The sequence below is a fragment of the Aythya ferina genome, assembly GCF_964211825.1.
Source record: "Aythya ferina genome assembly, chromosome: 5".
NCBI classification, from domain to species: domain Eukaryota; kingdom Metazoa; phylum Chordata; class Aves; order Anseriformes; family Anatidae; genus Aythya; species Aythya ferina.
This window is the reverse complement of record NC_140301.1, coordinates 41655019-41672320: the sequence shown is the minus strand read 5'-3', so window position 1 is coordinate 41672320 and position 17302 is coordinate 41655019. Positions and strand designations below refer to the sequence as shown.

General features: G+C 34.3%; 1 protein-coding gene across 16 annotated transcripts in view; it reads right to left on the bottom strand.

Annotated features, from left to right (window-relative positions):
• Positions 1-17302, bottom strand: part of RALGAPA1 (Ral GTPase activating protein catalytic subunit alpha 1) — a 128103-nt gene that overhangs the window by 85054 nt on the left and 25747 nt on the right. For 11 of the 16 annotated variants that reach the window (XM_084522417.1, XM_084522426.1, XM_084522429.1 and 8 more), the window contains exons 11-17: positions 15428-15619; positions 14803-14940; positions 11730-11878; positions 10354-10483; positions 9688-9925; positions 7549-7710; positions 3043-3183 (exon numbers count right to left, since the gene is read on the bottom strand). In XM_084522417.1, coding sequence (XP_084378543.1) covers positions 3043-3183; positions 7549-7710; positions 9688-9925; positions 10354-10483; positions 11730-11878; positions 14803-14940; positions 15428-15619 — 1150 coding nt within the window. The remainder of the gene's footprint in view (positions 1-3042; positions 3184-7548; positions 7711-9687; positions 9926-10353; positions 10484-11729; positions 11879-14802; positions 14941-15427; positions 15620-17302) is intronic. The other 5 variants (XM_084522428.1, XM_084522424.1, XM_084522420.1 and 2 more) reach the window with 1 other exon arrangement.

Genomic DNA, 17302 nt, shown 5'->3' with positions numbered 1-17302 from the left:
CATCATAGTTAACTGTAATGAAAGCTGCAGTTCCAACAGAGATCACCTAGGAAACGTACAGAAATATCTTCAACCCACTTCATATCATCCACCAAAATAAAGAACCTTCACATACCTCATCACATTTCTTGATATGTCACAGGAATACTACATACTATAAAATCACTGATACAGCCAAGGCTAAGTATCTCTTCAACTAATTGCACAAATTCAAGCTATCCCTTGCTGTCTTTTTAAGGGACAGGCACTTGAACATTAAGGTAAAACAACTTTGTCAGTTTTCTGTTAGTTCCTTTTCTCATAGAATCATTTATTCCCCTGATTTATTTTTTAAACATACGGCTCAAAAAGTTGTAGATATGCTTTTAAAATCAAGAATAACAATGAAGAGTAACAGTTGCCACAATGAACAGACTTACCTTGTTCTATCTAGAGAGTTTATCTTCAGGTCTGCAGTAACTGGATTTACTTGAACTCAGTACATCCTAAAATCCCCTCCCAGTGTGTTATTGCCAAAACAAAGAAATTACGTTGAATTCATTTTAAAATATTTCAAATTATTATTTCATGGTCTTTACACCTATTTCAATAATATTTAATTATGGTAATCAGAAGTCACCTTAAAAATGTCACCCGTTTTGAAGTGCTCACTTTTCTGAGAAAGAGCTGGAAAGGGATTTTGTCATATTTTCCTTCTGAGCAAAGCATATAACCTGGAGGAATCAGATATATCAGTGCTAACTAAGTGTATGTGTTGGAATATGATGAAAAGTGGTCATTTCCACGCTCAATTTTTCAGGGAAGTTATAATTTGAAAATTGGAGTTTGACCCAATTCAAAGTTTACTGAACTGTAAAGAAGCTATTGGACAGGAAATGGAGAAGTCTATACTGAGAAAGAGAGTATACATATAAGCTCTTCCAGAAAATAAACATAAACTGAAAACTGTTGTATACTGCAATATTTATTAACCATTTCCTTTCTCTTCTGCTTTCACCAGCAACAAATTTCTCTACAACATTCCTGTTCAACTTATTATTTGACTTTACAGACTAACATTCAATAAAATGGATGTTGCTCTCTAGATACAACTGCTATTTCAGTCTTCATTGACTTAGGCAAATATTAACATGGACCGTGCCTATAGAGCCTCAAGAATTTCTTTTTGCAGCTGTAAGAAATTGGTCTTAATGAAAGCAGCAACTGAGGACCATCGGATGCAGCTAAAATATGCATGATAAGGTTATAGATGAGATTTATACATATATATTTATGATAAATTGATCTCATCCTGAGCCCTCAATATGCATCTTTCATATGTTTTATAAACTTCATTTTATATAAAGTACCAGCCTGAGGATTGCATGCATGCAGTGATTATGATTTCTAGGATGCTAAAAATTACTGGATGGAGAACTCCAAATGCACGCCAAGCAGCTCCACACATTGAAATAAACTCAGCTATATTTATTTCAATGTTGATCCAGTATTATTTATTAGGTGTTCATGTATGCAGGACTAGCACATACAAGTATACAAACATTTTCATACAATCGTGTAGTGCTTGTGCCAACAGAAATTTCCTTTTTGTAGAATAGAAGAAATTAAGGTAATGAAAAACTGCTATTGTATTATCAGCACCGAAAATACGATGTTTTAAAATCCAAATGAACAGCCTCCTTGGCAACCAGGTCTCACCCCTGCACACTGGTATACAGTCAAAATAGGACACTATCCTAAGGAGGTTTTACTGACTACATCATGAGTGTGCCACAGAGGGCTGCATCTCTGATGGCGCACATACTTGGAAGAAATGCTGGCCTGGTTCCTAGGATGTTACAGTAAGGAAGACACTGAAATTGGTAGTTCTGGGTATTCTCATCCAATCACAACTTTCCTTAAACCAACCTTACCTCCCTTTTTCTGCTTGAAGGCAGAAAGAAAAGACAGCTTTTCAGTACCAGCTGGGAGGCAGATATGCTAAAATACAAACACATTCTGGCATGGAATACAACTTTCAAAACACATTTCTTGATACTTCTTGGGTAACAAGAGGCAGGCAAGAAGAAAGTGGGAAAGCACAGAACATATCTTCCATATAAAAATGTACTGCCTATAAGTCCTTCTATTCGTACAAAGTTTTGAGTGTGTGCATATATATCCTACGGTGCTTTCACTTTTGTACTCATTGAGACAAAGGCATAATAATATTGTCAGCCTTCACTAATTTCTACCTAAGTAGCAGCTGGAGTACAAGAAAAAACATTATCTATAAAATTTCATATGTGCCTTTTAAAAACCTGTGAAAACCCTAATTGTTTAATCTACTTGCTCAAAGGCTCTCCTTCAAAGAAAGCTACTATCAAATCTCCTAGCCAAGGAGTTTGCAGGGTCAAACATAACATTATATAAAACTAGAACTCTGTAAAGATAGATAATTTGGAAAACCAAACCAAACCAAACCATAGCACTTCAGAATCCAAAACTGTATTTAAGATTTTAAGGTTTTATATACCAATGAAAAACCGGGATTCTGTAAAGCATATTATATGATACCATATACTTAAGGAATTCTTTTTTCATGGGAGCTAAATTATATCATTATCATGGTTGGCCACACAACACCTATGACACTGAATTCAAAAAATTAAGTAGAAAGATGTAACTGGCAAATAAAACTAAAATTTCTTCCTTTCTCTCCCTCATTAAGCACGAACAAAATCTTTACATTAGTTGTACTCTCTGATGGATATTGTATTACTGCTTACCAATAAATTGAAAAAGCAAGAGATTCCTCTCATTTTCATTTTTATGGTAGTAAACATTGGCACAGCACTAACTTCTAACAGTTCCAGAATGAATTGCGAAATAGCATGATATTACATAATTCAAAATATTCATTCTTAATCTCTTCCCCTCTCCCCCCATCCCATCCCCCAAAGTATTTTTACTTTGCAAAATTTAATGATTTTGCAGAATTTGAAAGCAGAAGGTTTAAAAAGGTGATAAAGGGGGTGCAGAAATTAGCAGAGGTGGCACTACCTGAAAGCTCATCAGAAAGGGGAGTGAGAACAATATCAGGCAAGAAGGGTTTGGAAGTATGGATCAGAACAGGAGCACTTTTAGCACTGCGTATATAGGCCGATGGCAGAGCACATTCACCAATGGATCGGCTTCTCATGGCTTTAAAAAGGAAAAGAAAGAAGTGGGGAAGGAAAAAAGAAGAGTGACTATAATGAAAGGCTCGTGTCACAGAAAAAGCAGCAACAGAGAAAACAAAGATAAAAAGGAAGAAAATTTAAAAATTAAAACATTTCAGCACGGCAGATATTGGCAGAGCTGTAAGAAAGAAAAAATCAGTGGACACTGATAAGACATTTTGAGTTTTCAACTTTTATGTAAAGCAGCAACAATGCTTTTACTATGGCTATTACAGAGATTTTGCATTCAAAACCAATAAACTAATTAACACTTTTTTTTTCTCCCATTGCATCAGGGGTTGAAAAATCCAAGTTAAAGCACTCCACAAGCACTCTGAAATTTGTATTTTTTAACAGAAAAAAACACAACTTACACTACATTTCCATTTTTCTAGTTTACTTTGGTTTGCTCCTAAACAAGTACATCTGAATTTTGACCTATAGTCTTGAATTTAAGATTCTTCAAAAGAGATTCAAAATTGTAAGAAGGAAACAAGCAATTCTGTGTGGAAAAAAATGCAATACAACATTGTATAGTTCTGCATTAAAAATGAAATGACTGAAGTGAAATGGTTTGTCAACTAAAAGGGTTACATTCTTATCAACAGGACTTTAATGGATATTGGATAAATCTTTCTAAACTGATCCTAATTCACCTTTTTGTTTCTCATGTCCTGCCAACAGTCCTACAGAAAGAAAATTTACAAAAGAATTGTGGCAACAGGATCAAGGTTATAACTGCAGCTTTTCCCATAGATTTAAAGTGAACCTTTATGACATTTGTTTTCAATTGTCAAAGTAAGACATAGCAAGAACTGATATCGCATTCAATATCAAAGTACTATTACTGTTCTATTCATGGTTTCAAGCAGTTTCCTTTTCAAATTGTTGCAAATTTGAGAATTTATGCTAAAATAGTTGCTGATAAACTTCTCATAAGGAAACTTCAATTCATCCTACATACTGTTTGCACAATATTTAAGCAGTCTTTGAACTTCTATAAGCATATTTTCAAAACATGAAATGTACCCTTAGAATCTCAGTGCTCCTAATCTATATGGGAATCAGAAGAAAAGAATGAAGTACAGAAAAAGTTGAGCACATCACACTTATGTGATCTTGTTAAAGAATGGTCTCTAACACAGCAACATGAAGATAACTTGGGTAGGTCTATGTACATAGAGCAGAAAACACATTTGATGAATGCAGCACAACTTAGGTGGAATCTTAACAACAGTTTGAAAAAACAATTCAGAAAGACAGATGTTTTAAGACTGAAGCCATCCTCTATTTTAAATTAAATTTAGTTTAAAAGACAGAAACCAACTTCAAAAAAAAAAAAAAGACAACTATATGCAAGGCTTTAACTTATTTTTAAGAGATGCAATATTAAATTTCAGAATACAGTCACGGATAAATGCATTGCATTCATCATTATGCATTTTAAAATGAATGCACGCTTGAGAGAAAATATCAAGCTACAGAGTAAATAAACCAAACTTTTGAGATTGGGTACTATGTTGAATGCAAATCATTAAAAATAAGTGTCCCTTGTAATTTGACTGATTTTCTTCCACCATCTTATTTGATTCTAGAAAGAGGGAATAGAAAATCACTTTTACTATTTGGAAGATGGAAATTTTATAGAAAACTTTCAAATGAAAATTTTATAGAAAACTTTCAAATGAAAAATGTAAGATATTATTACTGAAAGCAAGATTAACATTGTGATGCTGTAAAATGAAAATGTGACCTCACTGCATAATTATTTTAAATAAGATATGTCACGTTCAATTAAGTAGTCAAATAGAGTCAGACTTAACACAAGATGTGGACTAGATATGTCAGTTCAAAACCATCTGCTGTTCTCTATAGAAAAAAAACAACACACATGGAACAGTAGACTCCTAAATTCCTTCAGACCTGGTATTTTTATAGGACGAGAATCTGCTGTCTACAAATTCTATATCTAGCCCTACAAAAGATTTTTCAACCCATATGCATTTAAAGACCCTTTTCCAAAAATTACTTTACATAAGTTCAGGCTAAAAATGTACACACTGCATATCAGGAAAGCTGTGATTTTTATTTGAGTAAAACACATACACAGAAACTTGGTGCAGCAATAGACGTGCGCTGGCATGAGGATGGCTCAAAAAACAAAGGTGTGCACAAAATGTGTACAACATAAAACAAATGAAAAAGAAACCCCAGCTTTTTCTTACCATAACATATTCAACATGCACATCCTACCTACTCAGATATAAAGAGTATATTACTCACAATCAAAGGAAATATACTACATATCAGATATCATGCAACACATCTGAGGTGTGACTTAATTCTAGGCTTTGCTTGCGGCATTAATTAACTGAAGCAGACAAACTAGCAAAATGTTATAAAGAAAATTTTACTTATTATGACTATAAACCATTTTTGGTTATGTGACCCCATTTTAACTGGCACAGGTTAAGAAGCACCTGAGCAGCATTCTGAGAAGACTGGAGACAATAACAAGCAACTCTTTGCTGACAGTTAAGATGTATGCTTTTCTAACAAGATGTGATGCTTCATCAACATCTTCTTAAAAGATGTTGATGAAGAACTGAAGAGTTTGGGATTCTGGCTCTGGCAACTTTCTGAGGGCTTTTCATCTTTTAAAATTATCCTACTAATGCTAATGCTTGTCTATGGATGGTGTTCTATAAAATGAATAGAGATGAATTTTAACTGGTTACAGTAATATAAACCTCGCTAATTAATATCAAATATAAGGCAAAAAAGAACCAAATGAAGGAAGCTGAAGTGGAGTGAAACTAAAATCAGATTATTTTGCTGCTAACCAAGTCAATATATAGCTTGATTAGTATAAACAGTGATTTTAGGGCTAACATCATATAAATAGCAATCTTTCAAAAAACAGCAAAACAAAAACATTAAAAATCGATCATGCAGTATAATCTTCTGACATCTGAAATAATAATTTGAGAGGGATAAATTTTAACATGAGCTTTACCTTGTTAAGACAATTAAGACTTAAAGCAAAAATACTGCAACAGTTAATCACAGCCTATCTGAAGAGAAGCAGAAGTTACATTTAAAGTATCTGCAATCCATAAGGAAAACTTTTGAGTCAAACTAGCTGTCAGCATGAGATAAAGGAAATGCTGTGTAGCATTTGGATACATATTTGGGTAGTTTTGCTAGCATTTTTGTAGTAGTGCTTACAGAACAAACAACTCTCCCACCCCAACAGAAGGCTTCAGATGCTACTCGTAAACAGAACTTAAAAATTTATTAAAAATTTTGAAGAATATTCAAATAATTTTCTTTGCTAAATAACCTCTGTGACTTCAAAAAATAAATGTGAAGATTTTTGGAATGTTAACAGAGATGTTAATCTCTGAAAAGCTAACACTACTACATATTTGATTACCATTCCTGAGTTCTAGAACTGCATCAGATTGTACCTGCTTCCAAGAAGTACCAGTGCAAAAACAGTTCATGACTGAAGCCACTACTACTACAGAGATAGTGAAAAAGCACAAGATACTCCTTAATAGGTTCTTCTTTTAAATGAAAAAGTAAAATCAGCTTAAACTTCCTTCACATAATGGATAGCACCGAGATCATCAAGATGAGAAAACAAAGTAAAGAAATTTGCAGTCCAGTTCATGTTAAGATATGGTAAGCAAATCATAAAAATGTAAATGAGTATTCTTTTGAGCAATCCATCTAAACCATTGACTACCATCAGTCATTTCTAACACAGGAAAGAGTATCTGCAAGTAATGAAATTGAGAAATAGGTCACTTCAGAAATGGAGAACTGCACGGCTGTGCCAATCTCTCATTAACACAAAATTCAGGGTATAGTAAAAGACAGCACATTTTATGAACTATGCAGACATGTACATAATTCTCACACTTTTCTTTCTACAGTTGGAAAATATTCAACCTATTGTGTGCATAATTTATGAAAACAGACTTTAAAAGCCACCTATCCATACCATTGATCAAATCAATTTTTTTCTTTTCCATAGACACACAACAGTATTATTTGTCTAATACATCTTAAGCATGTGATCAAACATTAAAAATTACACAATACTTAACTACATTACTCTCATTTGCAGTAACTGTAACTGTAGTAAGAACAAGCTATTCAACTACCCTCAAAACACGTAAGACTACATCATTTATACTTATATTCAACTAATTACTGCAGAGAGTATACTTCTGTAGAAAAAAATAAAGTTAACCATGTAACTACAATGTCAGTTATGAATTCCTTCCCCTTTCTCAAATTATTAGCTCTCTCACTTTTATTAGCTTTTACAGATACGTACCAACTGTTTTCTGCCGTACTATGCTTCTTGCCTTTTCTGTTCCTGGAGATCCAGTGGTTGTAGCACTGCGTTGTCTCATTGGTGCCTGTCCAGGCTGATCACGGCTCCAGCCTCTAGAAAAGGACTTATCAACAGAAGATTTGGGGAATTCATGCCCAACTCCTGCAAAAATAGAATTGCAAATCTATTCACTACTATGCTGGTATCACCAAACAGTGACAGTTGTATTCTTTCAGAGAGATTTAAAGTTGGATAGAATAAATTACCAAAGCTAGCATGATTTTAAAAGCTAAACAGCACATTACTATATTTAAGTGTCTCTATAAATCCACTCAGCTAGCATTAACTGAGGGATACTGAATTTTTTGTCAGAAGCACTGGTGCTATTAAGCTATCATGATTTTCTTTTCTGACCAATTAAGTTGAAAAACACAAGAAAACTGGTTTTACAAAGACTGTAGACAAATAAAATGTGTAACTATATACATTTTACCTCTATCTCAACCTTTGCTGTTCCTGTTAGACAAAACACACAAAATCATACATTACATACCATTAATGCTGCAGTTGTTTGCCAAATAACTTTGTGACACTTGAGGAACATGAAGTGAAAATGATAAAATATTTTACCATCAAATGCAAAAGCAAGTAAAAGGGAATTTAGGCTCAAAGAACAAGGCTTTTTGGAATTTCACCCTAAAAATACTATAAGAAAAGATGTAACAAGTTCAGAATTGCCATTTATATCAAAGTCAATAAAGCTCACATGAGGAATTTTCAAGAAACTGTACGTAAAAAAGTCCAGTGAACTAAAGAATATTTGCAGTGTATTTCCTTACCCACACTGAACTGACTTATGATCACAAATTACACTTTATAACAGTTACAATCATTAAAAGGGCATCTTCTTGGAAAGGAAGCCTTAATAGAGCATGTTCATTATTATTAAAGAATTTATGCCAAAGAATTTATGCCAAAGAATTTGGGCATAATATGTATGGGATTTATTACTTCCAAAACCCACTAGAGTTAACTCTTCAACTCACATTTAATCATGGAGGCTCTGGAATTCTACTGCTGAAAGCTAACAAACTCTTCTCTTGTGCTTTGCATGGGTGATACAGATGAATCAAAATATTTTTAAAGCACATGCACATTGCACATTGATTATTTCTCACTGACAAACCCTAGGGAAGTAGTAAGTACCTTCCCTTAGGTTTGGTTCTCCCTCAGCAATACGTGATGAACAACATCCATCAGAAAACAGAGAGATTAAAAAGTAGACTAAAAACTATACTTTTTTCCATCTTGATTTCCATCTTAAATACAGTTCGGCCTCTCAAAGCCCTTTATAAAGAATAGTATTATCACCCATATAATACAGAAGACTAAACCAAGACAGAAGTGATTGCTCGTGGTGACATGCAGGAAGTCAGTTTCTAATATGGGAATAGAATCCAGCCTTTGCCAGTCTCAATTCAGCACTCTACATAGGAGGACAGATTTCCTGTCTCAACAACATCAGAACTGTAACAATACAAGTAGCCACCCTCTCTTCCTAAGTTTTGTCCTACAGAGTATTTCCTGCATCATATTGACATCAGTTTAAAAACTGGTACCATTCACATGGTACTAGTCACTTTAACAAAACCAGTCTTCACCATGGTTTAGCAGTGAGTTACTGCTCAAACAAAACTATGTTCATCTAACATTTCACCTTTAATCAACATTCATGGGATTCCAGAATCCATATTCCAATTATGCTTGCAATAGGCACTTGCTACTTAACTAATTTTTACCACACATGTAATCCTCATTAATTTAAAAATGTTTGGCTGGGAATCAATTTGTATTTGATAAAAATGGAAAGGCTTAACACATTGTAGTGTAAAAATTTAGGTTTAATTCTACATACCTTTAGGAATTAAATTCCATATGTGACTATTTGCAGGACTGAACCTTTATGGTAGGATTTCACAGTGGTTCTAAAAACCAGCCTTATTGTGAAGAAACTGGGCTATTTCAGGTGACAGTTATGTCTAATTAGCTACTCTGAAAAGACTGGACAAAAACTCCGTTGTACCCAACATCTCATTAGCACCGCTCAAACTCTTAAAATTGTATACAATGTTGTCTTACCTTTGCCTTTGTGTTTTTTCTGCTTCTGCTCACTTAATTTATCCAATGGCAGGTCACTGAGGTCCAGGCTATAGAGGTTTCTAGCTAATACTTTAGTTAGTGTCTCCATTGTCAATGACCACTCAGTGGCCAGCTCTTCCCAGTATGTCAGTGATGACATTACAGACAGCAAGTCATCCCAAAGTTCTCGAGAGATGTACACGTTTAGATTCGCTTTGATCCAAGCTACTATAAGTGTCTAAAATAATAAAAGGAGAAACGTTGGCTTACCAACAAAAGATAACAACATTCAAATATTACTGCTTAAAAAGAAGTTTCTAACTGCCACAAACATTTTTGTGTAGTCCTAATATTCACTTCCTTGCCCGTACACAGACTTTCCATGAATAATGAAGTATTATGTTAACACGTGCTTCTGACTTAGAGGAACAACTGGATTGGCTTGTGTAAGATGTTTCCATACGTTACAAATTTTGTTAAAGAGTTCTGTAGCACTGTCCTTGACTAGTTCTCATCACATTTATATATTTTCTATCTTTTTTTTCCCTACTAAAGAATCTGAAGACTTTACAGATCCTAGGACAAACCAGTCAACAGCAGCTGTTGTTTCTAGTTTCTTGGTCAAAATTAAACTGAATTAATTAAAGTGAATTTATTTTTAATTGCCTGGAAAAGAGGTCCTGCAAGCCTTCCTGCTAAGGTGGAGTTTTTTCTTCCTTGATACTGCAAGAAAGTTTGGGGTGGTATTTTCAGCACAGATTCAGTAACCCTGAGCAGCACGAGTAGCATCTGTTCCCTGCAAAACAATATTAAACTTAGAGTTACTATTTTACTATAATTCTGTATATACCAAGATACTTTTAAAGATAATGACTGCGCTTGATTTGCCTAAACACACTGTAAACAGCCTAACTTTTTTCTTGTAAAAGAAATTACTCCCATCCCTTCCTTCCACACTTGACTTTCACAGTGAGGAACCCCTACTGCCGTGTAACATCATGTGCAAGGTTGTTCAAGGGTCATCACTTACAATGGCCTGAAATTGCAGGACAAAGGTTTAGTCATATTTCTGATCTGAGTTTATACTTTTTTTGTATGGATGACAAATTTTGGCAATATTACATGATCATAAACATACTTCATTAATTCTTTTGGGTGGCAAAGAAACTTTGTCATCACAGTCTACAGCCACTTCTTTAGTGACAAGAAACTGGAGAAGAAAATACTAATTTAGTGTGATCTGTTTTCTTTTATCACTCCCAAATTTCCCAGTGGCTAGTCTTGAACTGATTCCTTATTTCCTAACATGAGTAAACAAATTTTAAATGGCATGTAATGCCAGCTCTATTTACCAAGTGAGAGACTGAATGCATGTCAAGTTAAAATGGAATAAATCAGCCATTTGAAATCCCCTTGCTACTGATTCCTTACAATGGAGAATGGTGGCAATATACTACCTCATTAGAGACATCTATTTAAAGAAGAGGGGGAAATAATGCAGATGACTTTGAAGGAGGGTCTCTTGTCCCTGCTATGAATCTTAAACACTGGAAAGGACAAAACAGTTAAAACAGTAAATGGACTCTTGTAAAGAAATGTCTAAAGCTGGAGTTAATTATAGATCAAGAACAACTCACATCTCGTTATAATAATTATCCAGGCTTATCTGAGGATTTGTGTTTATTTTTAAATAAGTCTGTGAAGCTTCCTATGTGACTTCATACTTAGCACTTTGACACATGAGCAAAATGTCCCGGAAAAATGTCATCAGTTGATCCTTGATAGTCTGTATACTCTAGCTTACTTCTTTTTTCATTGAGGGCTACGCTGACTCAAACTAGATAGTGCTTATTATTGGCATTAACAGAGGAGCTCACCACTTCCCCTGTGGTAAGTCGTTTGCGATTTTAAAGCCCATGCATTTACTGATTTAGAGGAACAGATTCACATAGTCAATACTATTCTACTGTGTTTACTACCAAGAACCATCTCACATTTATCTTGTGAACTAATAATCTAAGATAAAAACATTAGCATTTTACCAAGTCTTCTTGTCCATAGTCACTTGGACTACCATGTGGCGGTAGATATTAAGAATGCGTTTACACATATCAGTGTGTTCATCCAGCAGAGTTTTAATTTCATTTGCTGGTTCAAGAAAGAATATGTTTGAAGAATTTATAATAAAAACCTGTAAGTAAAAAAAAAAAGTAGATGTAATGAGGTCGAAGCACTTTGATGTTTTCAACAGTTTAGCTGATAGTTACGAGGAAAGACAACACCCATGATTAACAGAACGGGCTGCATGTATACTCAGAAGTATGTACTTAAACACAAGTTAGTTTAATTTGATGATAACACTACAGTAAAACCAATAAATTTAAAAAAAATATCTATAAAACCTATTTGTATATCTTTGTTCTCCTGGATATATGCTACAAAAAATTACATAATTATTTAGTATGATGGACAATAATATTCCACTAAAGAAGTCCACTGCTTCTTTAAGCACAGAAGTTCCACTGTAAATGAACAACTGACTAGTATAACACACACTAAACTATTTGAAAGAGTCCTTGTATACTCTTTGTGCATCAGCATGACAAAGAGTGTAGTACACTCTGGGAATCTACAGTATTCATCCCATCACAGTCAGTGTGGCTTACCAGAAATAGGAAACAGGATACCCTCTCCAAAGTGGTTGCCGTCATACCCAGCAGCACGATTCAAATATGCATGTACTTTATAATAGCTCATGTGATGCTGCAAATCAGATATGGACTACCTCCTTGGTTCTATGAAATCACATACCAAAATCTTCATACAATTGACAAATGTCAAATACCCAGAAAGCTGATGTGAGGATGAATCCCAGGATGGTTCAAAGGGAGAAAAAAGGACAAGATTTCCAGGAAAAACTACAGCAGCCAAGTAATGTGTAGTGGCACTGGCTTCAGGAACTCTTGGCTTTTTGGTTCCTTTTACAGTGCAAAACTGTGTTCATTGGAAGCCCATACCCACCACTGCTACAGATCTACCACCACCACATGTAATACACTCTCATTAAACAAGACAAATAAGAGTTCTTGTAAGCTATTTGTAGCTCACAACCAAAGCTACAGCCACCAAATTCACTTTTCTCATAGGTATATTTACATAATTTATGTAAGTTATTCTTCTATATGGAAAGAAAGCAGCAGAATTTTTTAATGGGTTTTAAAAGTTCCTGTAAGCTGCAGAAAATCTTATGGATGCTACTTAGCTGTCCTCTTCCAAGGTGCAATGTACCAGGCATATAAAAGCTACTAGGATTAACTGTGCTGTCAAGTTTGAATGTTCACAAGTATTACTTCCTAGATATTTATGTTAGGAAGCCTGCCAGAGTACATGATGGAGTTAAGGGAATTCAAGCATATAAGCCTCTATTCAGAAAGACACTGTTTTCACAATATGCAGAAATGAATGAAAAATATAGTCAAAGCAATTCTTCATGCCATTGACCATCCTTTCTTTGCTCCTTGTGCAGTGCAATGATATTGTATTATGTCAGCATTATGCAGCAACAAGAAAAAAAATAAAAGCAAACATAAAACAACAACAACAACAAACCAAACAGATGTATACACTATTAGACTTTAAATAACTGTGTTCTTAACATAAGTTATTCTCAGTTTTTGTTTTTAATCTGGGTTAACACATTATGGAGGTTGGGAAATGTATTTTTCACAGAAGAAAATAATTAATGGCGAGTCCATCTATTGCGAGGACAGAAAATAATTATGTCCTCTGGAGTGCTCTTTAATGTAATACCATTTAATGTGACAACATTCTTGGCATGAAAAAGGGTAACACACTGTATATTTAAAAAAAAAGATCTAGCAAAGAGTATTATGACAGTCTGGTTTTGGACTCTATCTGGCGAACAAGCCTTCTTAAGGTTGAATGATTTCAATGTTATTAAATATTAGCAAGTTTTCCACTGACTTCAGTAGACAGAAAATTAGGGCTTTCAGAATGAAAACAATGAAATCAAAGCAGACATGGACACCTCAGAAGTTACAGGACCTATTACTAAAGTGCTGTTACATTTTAGGAATTTATTAGGAAATATTTATATCACAGGCAGCTCTAGATCTCCAATTTATTTGCCTTTCTTAATCCACATGTTCATGAAATCATTGGTTCTACACTTGTAATCTCCCTGTACTGAGAGCTTTGGAGTTTAATGATTAAAAACTATTACTATGCAGTTGCAAGTTACTTGCTTCAGCTAATGAACCCCTCCTTGAAGGGCCTAGAAATAAGCCTATGCAAGAATTAAATGGGAAGAAAACTTAAGATAGAAGTCTTGGATTCTTCATTCACAGAAAATGGCAAATGTGGTCCAGAAACCTCTCAAATTCAGACACTGTACGAGGATAGAACGTCTTGATTCTGTTTCCAGCTAAAGATACTTAGTGGTCAAATGAACCTCTGTCTAGAAAAACTTCAATATGAAGAATCTCTCAGACATTTACAGATGTGTGAACTTTAAAAATACACTGCAAATGGACAAAGACTTTTCATTCCTTTCCTAGAAGCACTTCATGCATATTCTGTAGTCCTGGTATGCAAAGATTATGAAGGTTAAATTGTTATAAAGTTTGAACTAAATAGTCATTTCAGTTACAAAGTTTATTTTTATATAGCAGTGTACAGCATTACAGGAAATCATTCAAGCTACAGTAAAAACTTTGAATTCTAATTGGGATGGTAACCCATAATTCAAGTGCACACAATGGAGTAGTAAATAGTAGTAAATATCCACCTGTTTGGCTTAGAATAAATTTTCTTCTGGATAGAAGGTTACAGTCATATACACACCATAACGTAAGTTTGTGTCTGTACATATTATACATAAAATGCACATATTTTCTATGACCATAAATGCATTTCAAAGAACCTCAAATTATATACTTTTGATTATATCTAAAATAATGTACAGAATTTGGAGATGTTTTGAAGGGGTATGGGAATGCCTTTATAAGACCATTATGCTATATTCTACTCTTTTACGTACTAATATCATACTCTTTACTATTAAGCTGAAAATTAGATAACAAGTTCATTCCATACCTGCAATACTGACTGCACTCCAGCTCGTACATTTTGCTCTTCAGTATCAATTTCAGACAGTTTATGCAAAGTGTCTTGGTAACAGCCATTTCTTGCCCAGTTTGAATTTCTAACATGACTGGAGTTCACACCTTTTTCCTGAAAAATATTTTGCTCTTAAAATCCCATTGATTTGTTGACAGGTTGTTTTTGTTTTACGTTAAAGGACAAAGTATGTAATAGATAATACATATCACAGTTGCATCTTAAAGACAACATCATGATTAAAGGTGTTTGTAGCAATTATTTTAAAGTATCTGGACAAAATAATTACGATTTTTTCTTACCCATTTATTTGTATATAATTTTTACACAGCTGAAATTTGGAATACTTTATAAACCATATCTTGGAAGTACTTTATAAATCTATATGATTTCTTTAAATTTAAATAGCCACATAAGTATCTACTGATAATGGAACAAATCGGTAGCATATACATGCAATTTTTAATTACCTTTGTTTCATTCCCCTCAACATGCTGTAAAATCCAACTTAACCACGTATAGTCTGTTGAGAAGGCCAATTGGTCTTGGCCTCAAGTCTACTATGCAAAAGATGCACAAATAGTAACCAACAATATTTTACCTCTTCTCTTTCTTTTGCCTTCTCAGATGAATTATGGTCTACAACATTTTCATCACAATCTACAGCTGTACACTGCATTATTTCTTCAGGCTCTTTCATAAATAAGGGCTTATCTTCTTGCTGAATCCATTCCTGATAAACCTTTACCACTTTCCTCATGGCAGCGGCTTCACATATTGGCAACAGAAATGCCTGGGAGTAGAAACAGAAACAAACAAAAGCTCAGTTACATTACTTGAAATCAAGTTGGAACTAAACTATGTGGCTTCAAGCTATAATTAGAATTGAACAGTTTTAAGTACAAATTGTACTTATAAAGTCAAGAAGCAGCAAGATAAGTACTAAACTAGTGCTCCGTAATGGCCAGGTTCTAAGGCATAAGAGAAAAAACAAACAAACAAACAAACATACAAACTTACAACCACTGTAGGTTCTGAACAAGTAAATTATTCCTGAACCTAAATGTTAGCTCACTTTCTTTATCTGAAATGTGAAAGTGTGTACACAGGCAATGGAGAAAAAGTTTTAACAAAAAAACTTGTCAACAAAGTAAATTGAAAAGTTCACTGCCAAAGAGACAGGTATGAGAATCTGTACAGGCAGTGCCCAGAACTGCTGAAATTAAAGCGCAAACACTCATCAAAAGCATGCAAAAGAAGTGAGGAGAAGTTTCTACTACAGCACCTTTGATTCAGAGGACTTGGAAGAGTTCTAAATGACAAAATTTCAAGTGTCATACGTTACTGGTAGGCATATATCTTATTTTTATCTAGATGAGATTCAAAACAGTAGCCTTAAACAGTAGCTTGACTCCCTGAAAAGATTTCAAAATTATTATTTTTAAAAATAATGCATTTGAGTCAGTGTGACGGCCAATTTCTGCCCTCTTCAGCAGGTTTTATGTACCTGCTGTACTGGAAACAAGTAGTCAGAGATCAGGAACTTTTAACATTAGTCAGGTTTCAACGAACTATAAATGCATTTACCAAAGACCACGATGACCTAACTGTATTAAAAAAAAAAAAAGGAAAAAAGAAGAAAAAGAACAGATAAACTACATTAACACATAGTTTTATGGAGCCCATGGTGTGAATGTTGAAAACTCACTGACTCCTGTAAGTAGTGCCCACTTGACACAAACAATATGCTCTCTCTCCAGAAATGGATGTGTCATCTGAGTATCAAACTAAAAAGTGCGAAGAAAAAGAAGAAACCCATTAAAATGAAGTGTGAAGAAAAAAAACTGAAAGGGCTGTAAATAGATGTATCAATAATTTCGAATCTACATTCAATGCCTCAGGCTCTGTCAACCCGAGTGGCAGTCTAAATTTGGTAACTCTGCTATCTCCTTCAGTAATGCATCCAAGTTCTTCAACACACAGGATGTGGTTAAGCTTCTGATGGATAAGTTTCAGTGGGTATGTTTCTGACATTCACCGCATTCAAAAATAACCCTTTCATCCAGAAATATTGGAGGTTTTGCATGTTTAGTTTTATGTTGTTTAAAGCAATTAGCATCTTGCACTTCAACTGAAAGTTAGCAGATTTTTCTTTAATTTTATTCAGAAAAACCTCTTCACCTTTTGTCCTATTCTCGAGGGCATACAGAAAATCTACTTGGTTCCATTTTTCTGCTTTGAGCTCAAAGCTAAGTATCTTTGTATTATAGGAAAGACTCAGTATTCTGGCATATGTTCTTAGTTTAAATTTGTTTAGTAAAGTTTACATCTGAAAAACACTATTTTGAGTACATTTAGCTAACACTTGTGGTTGCAGTAAAGTCAAAAGCAGAATGCTACCTTCTGTAGCCATCTGTCTCACTCTCCTGATGAATGCTGTCAAGGTAAGGGCATTTGACTGCTCCTAAAACAGCTC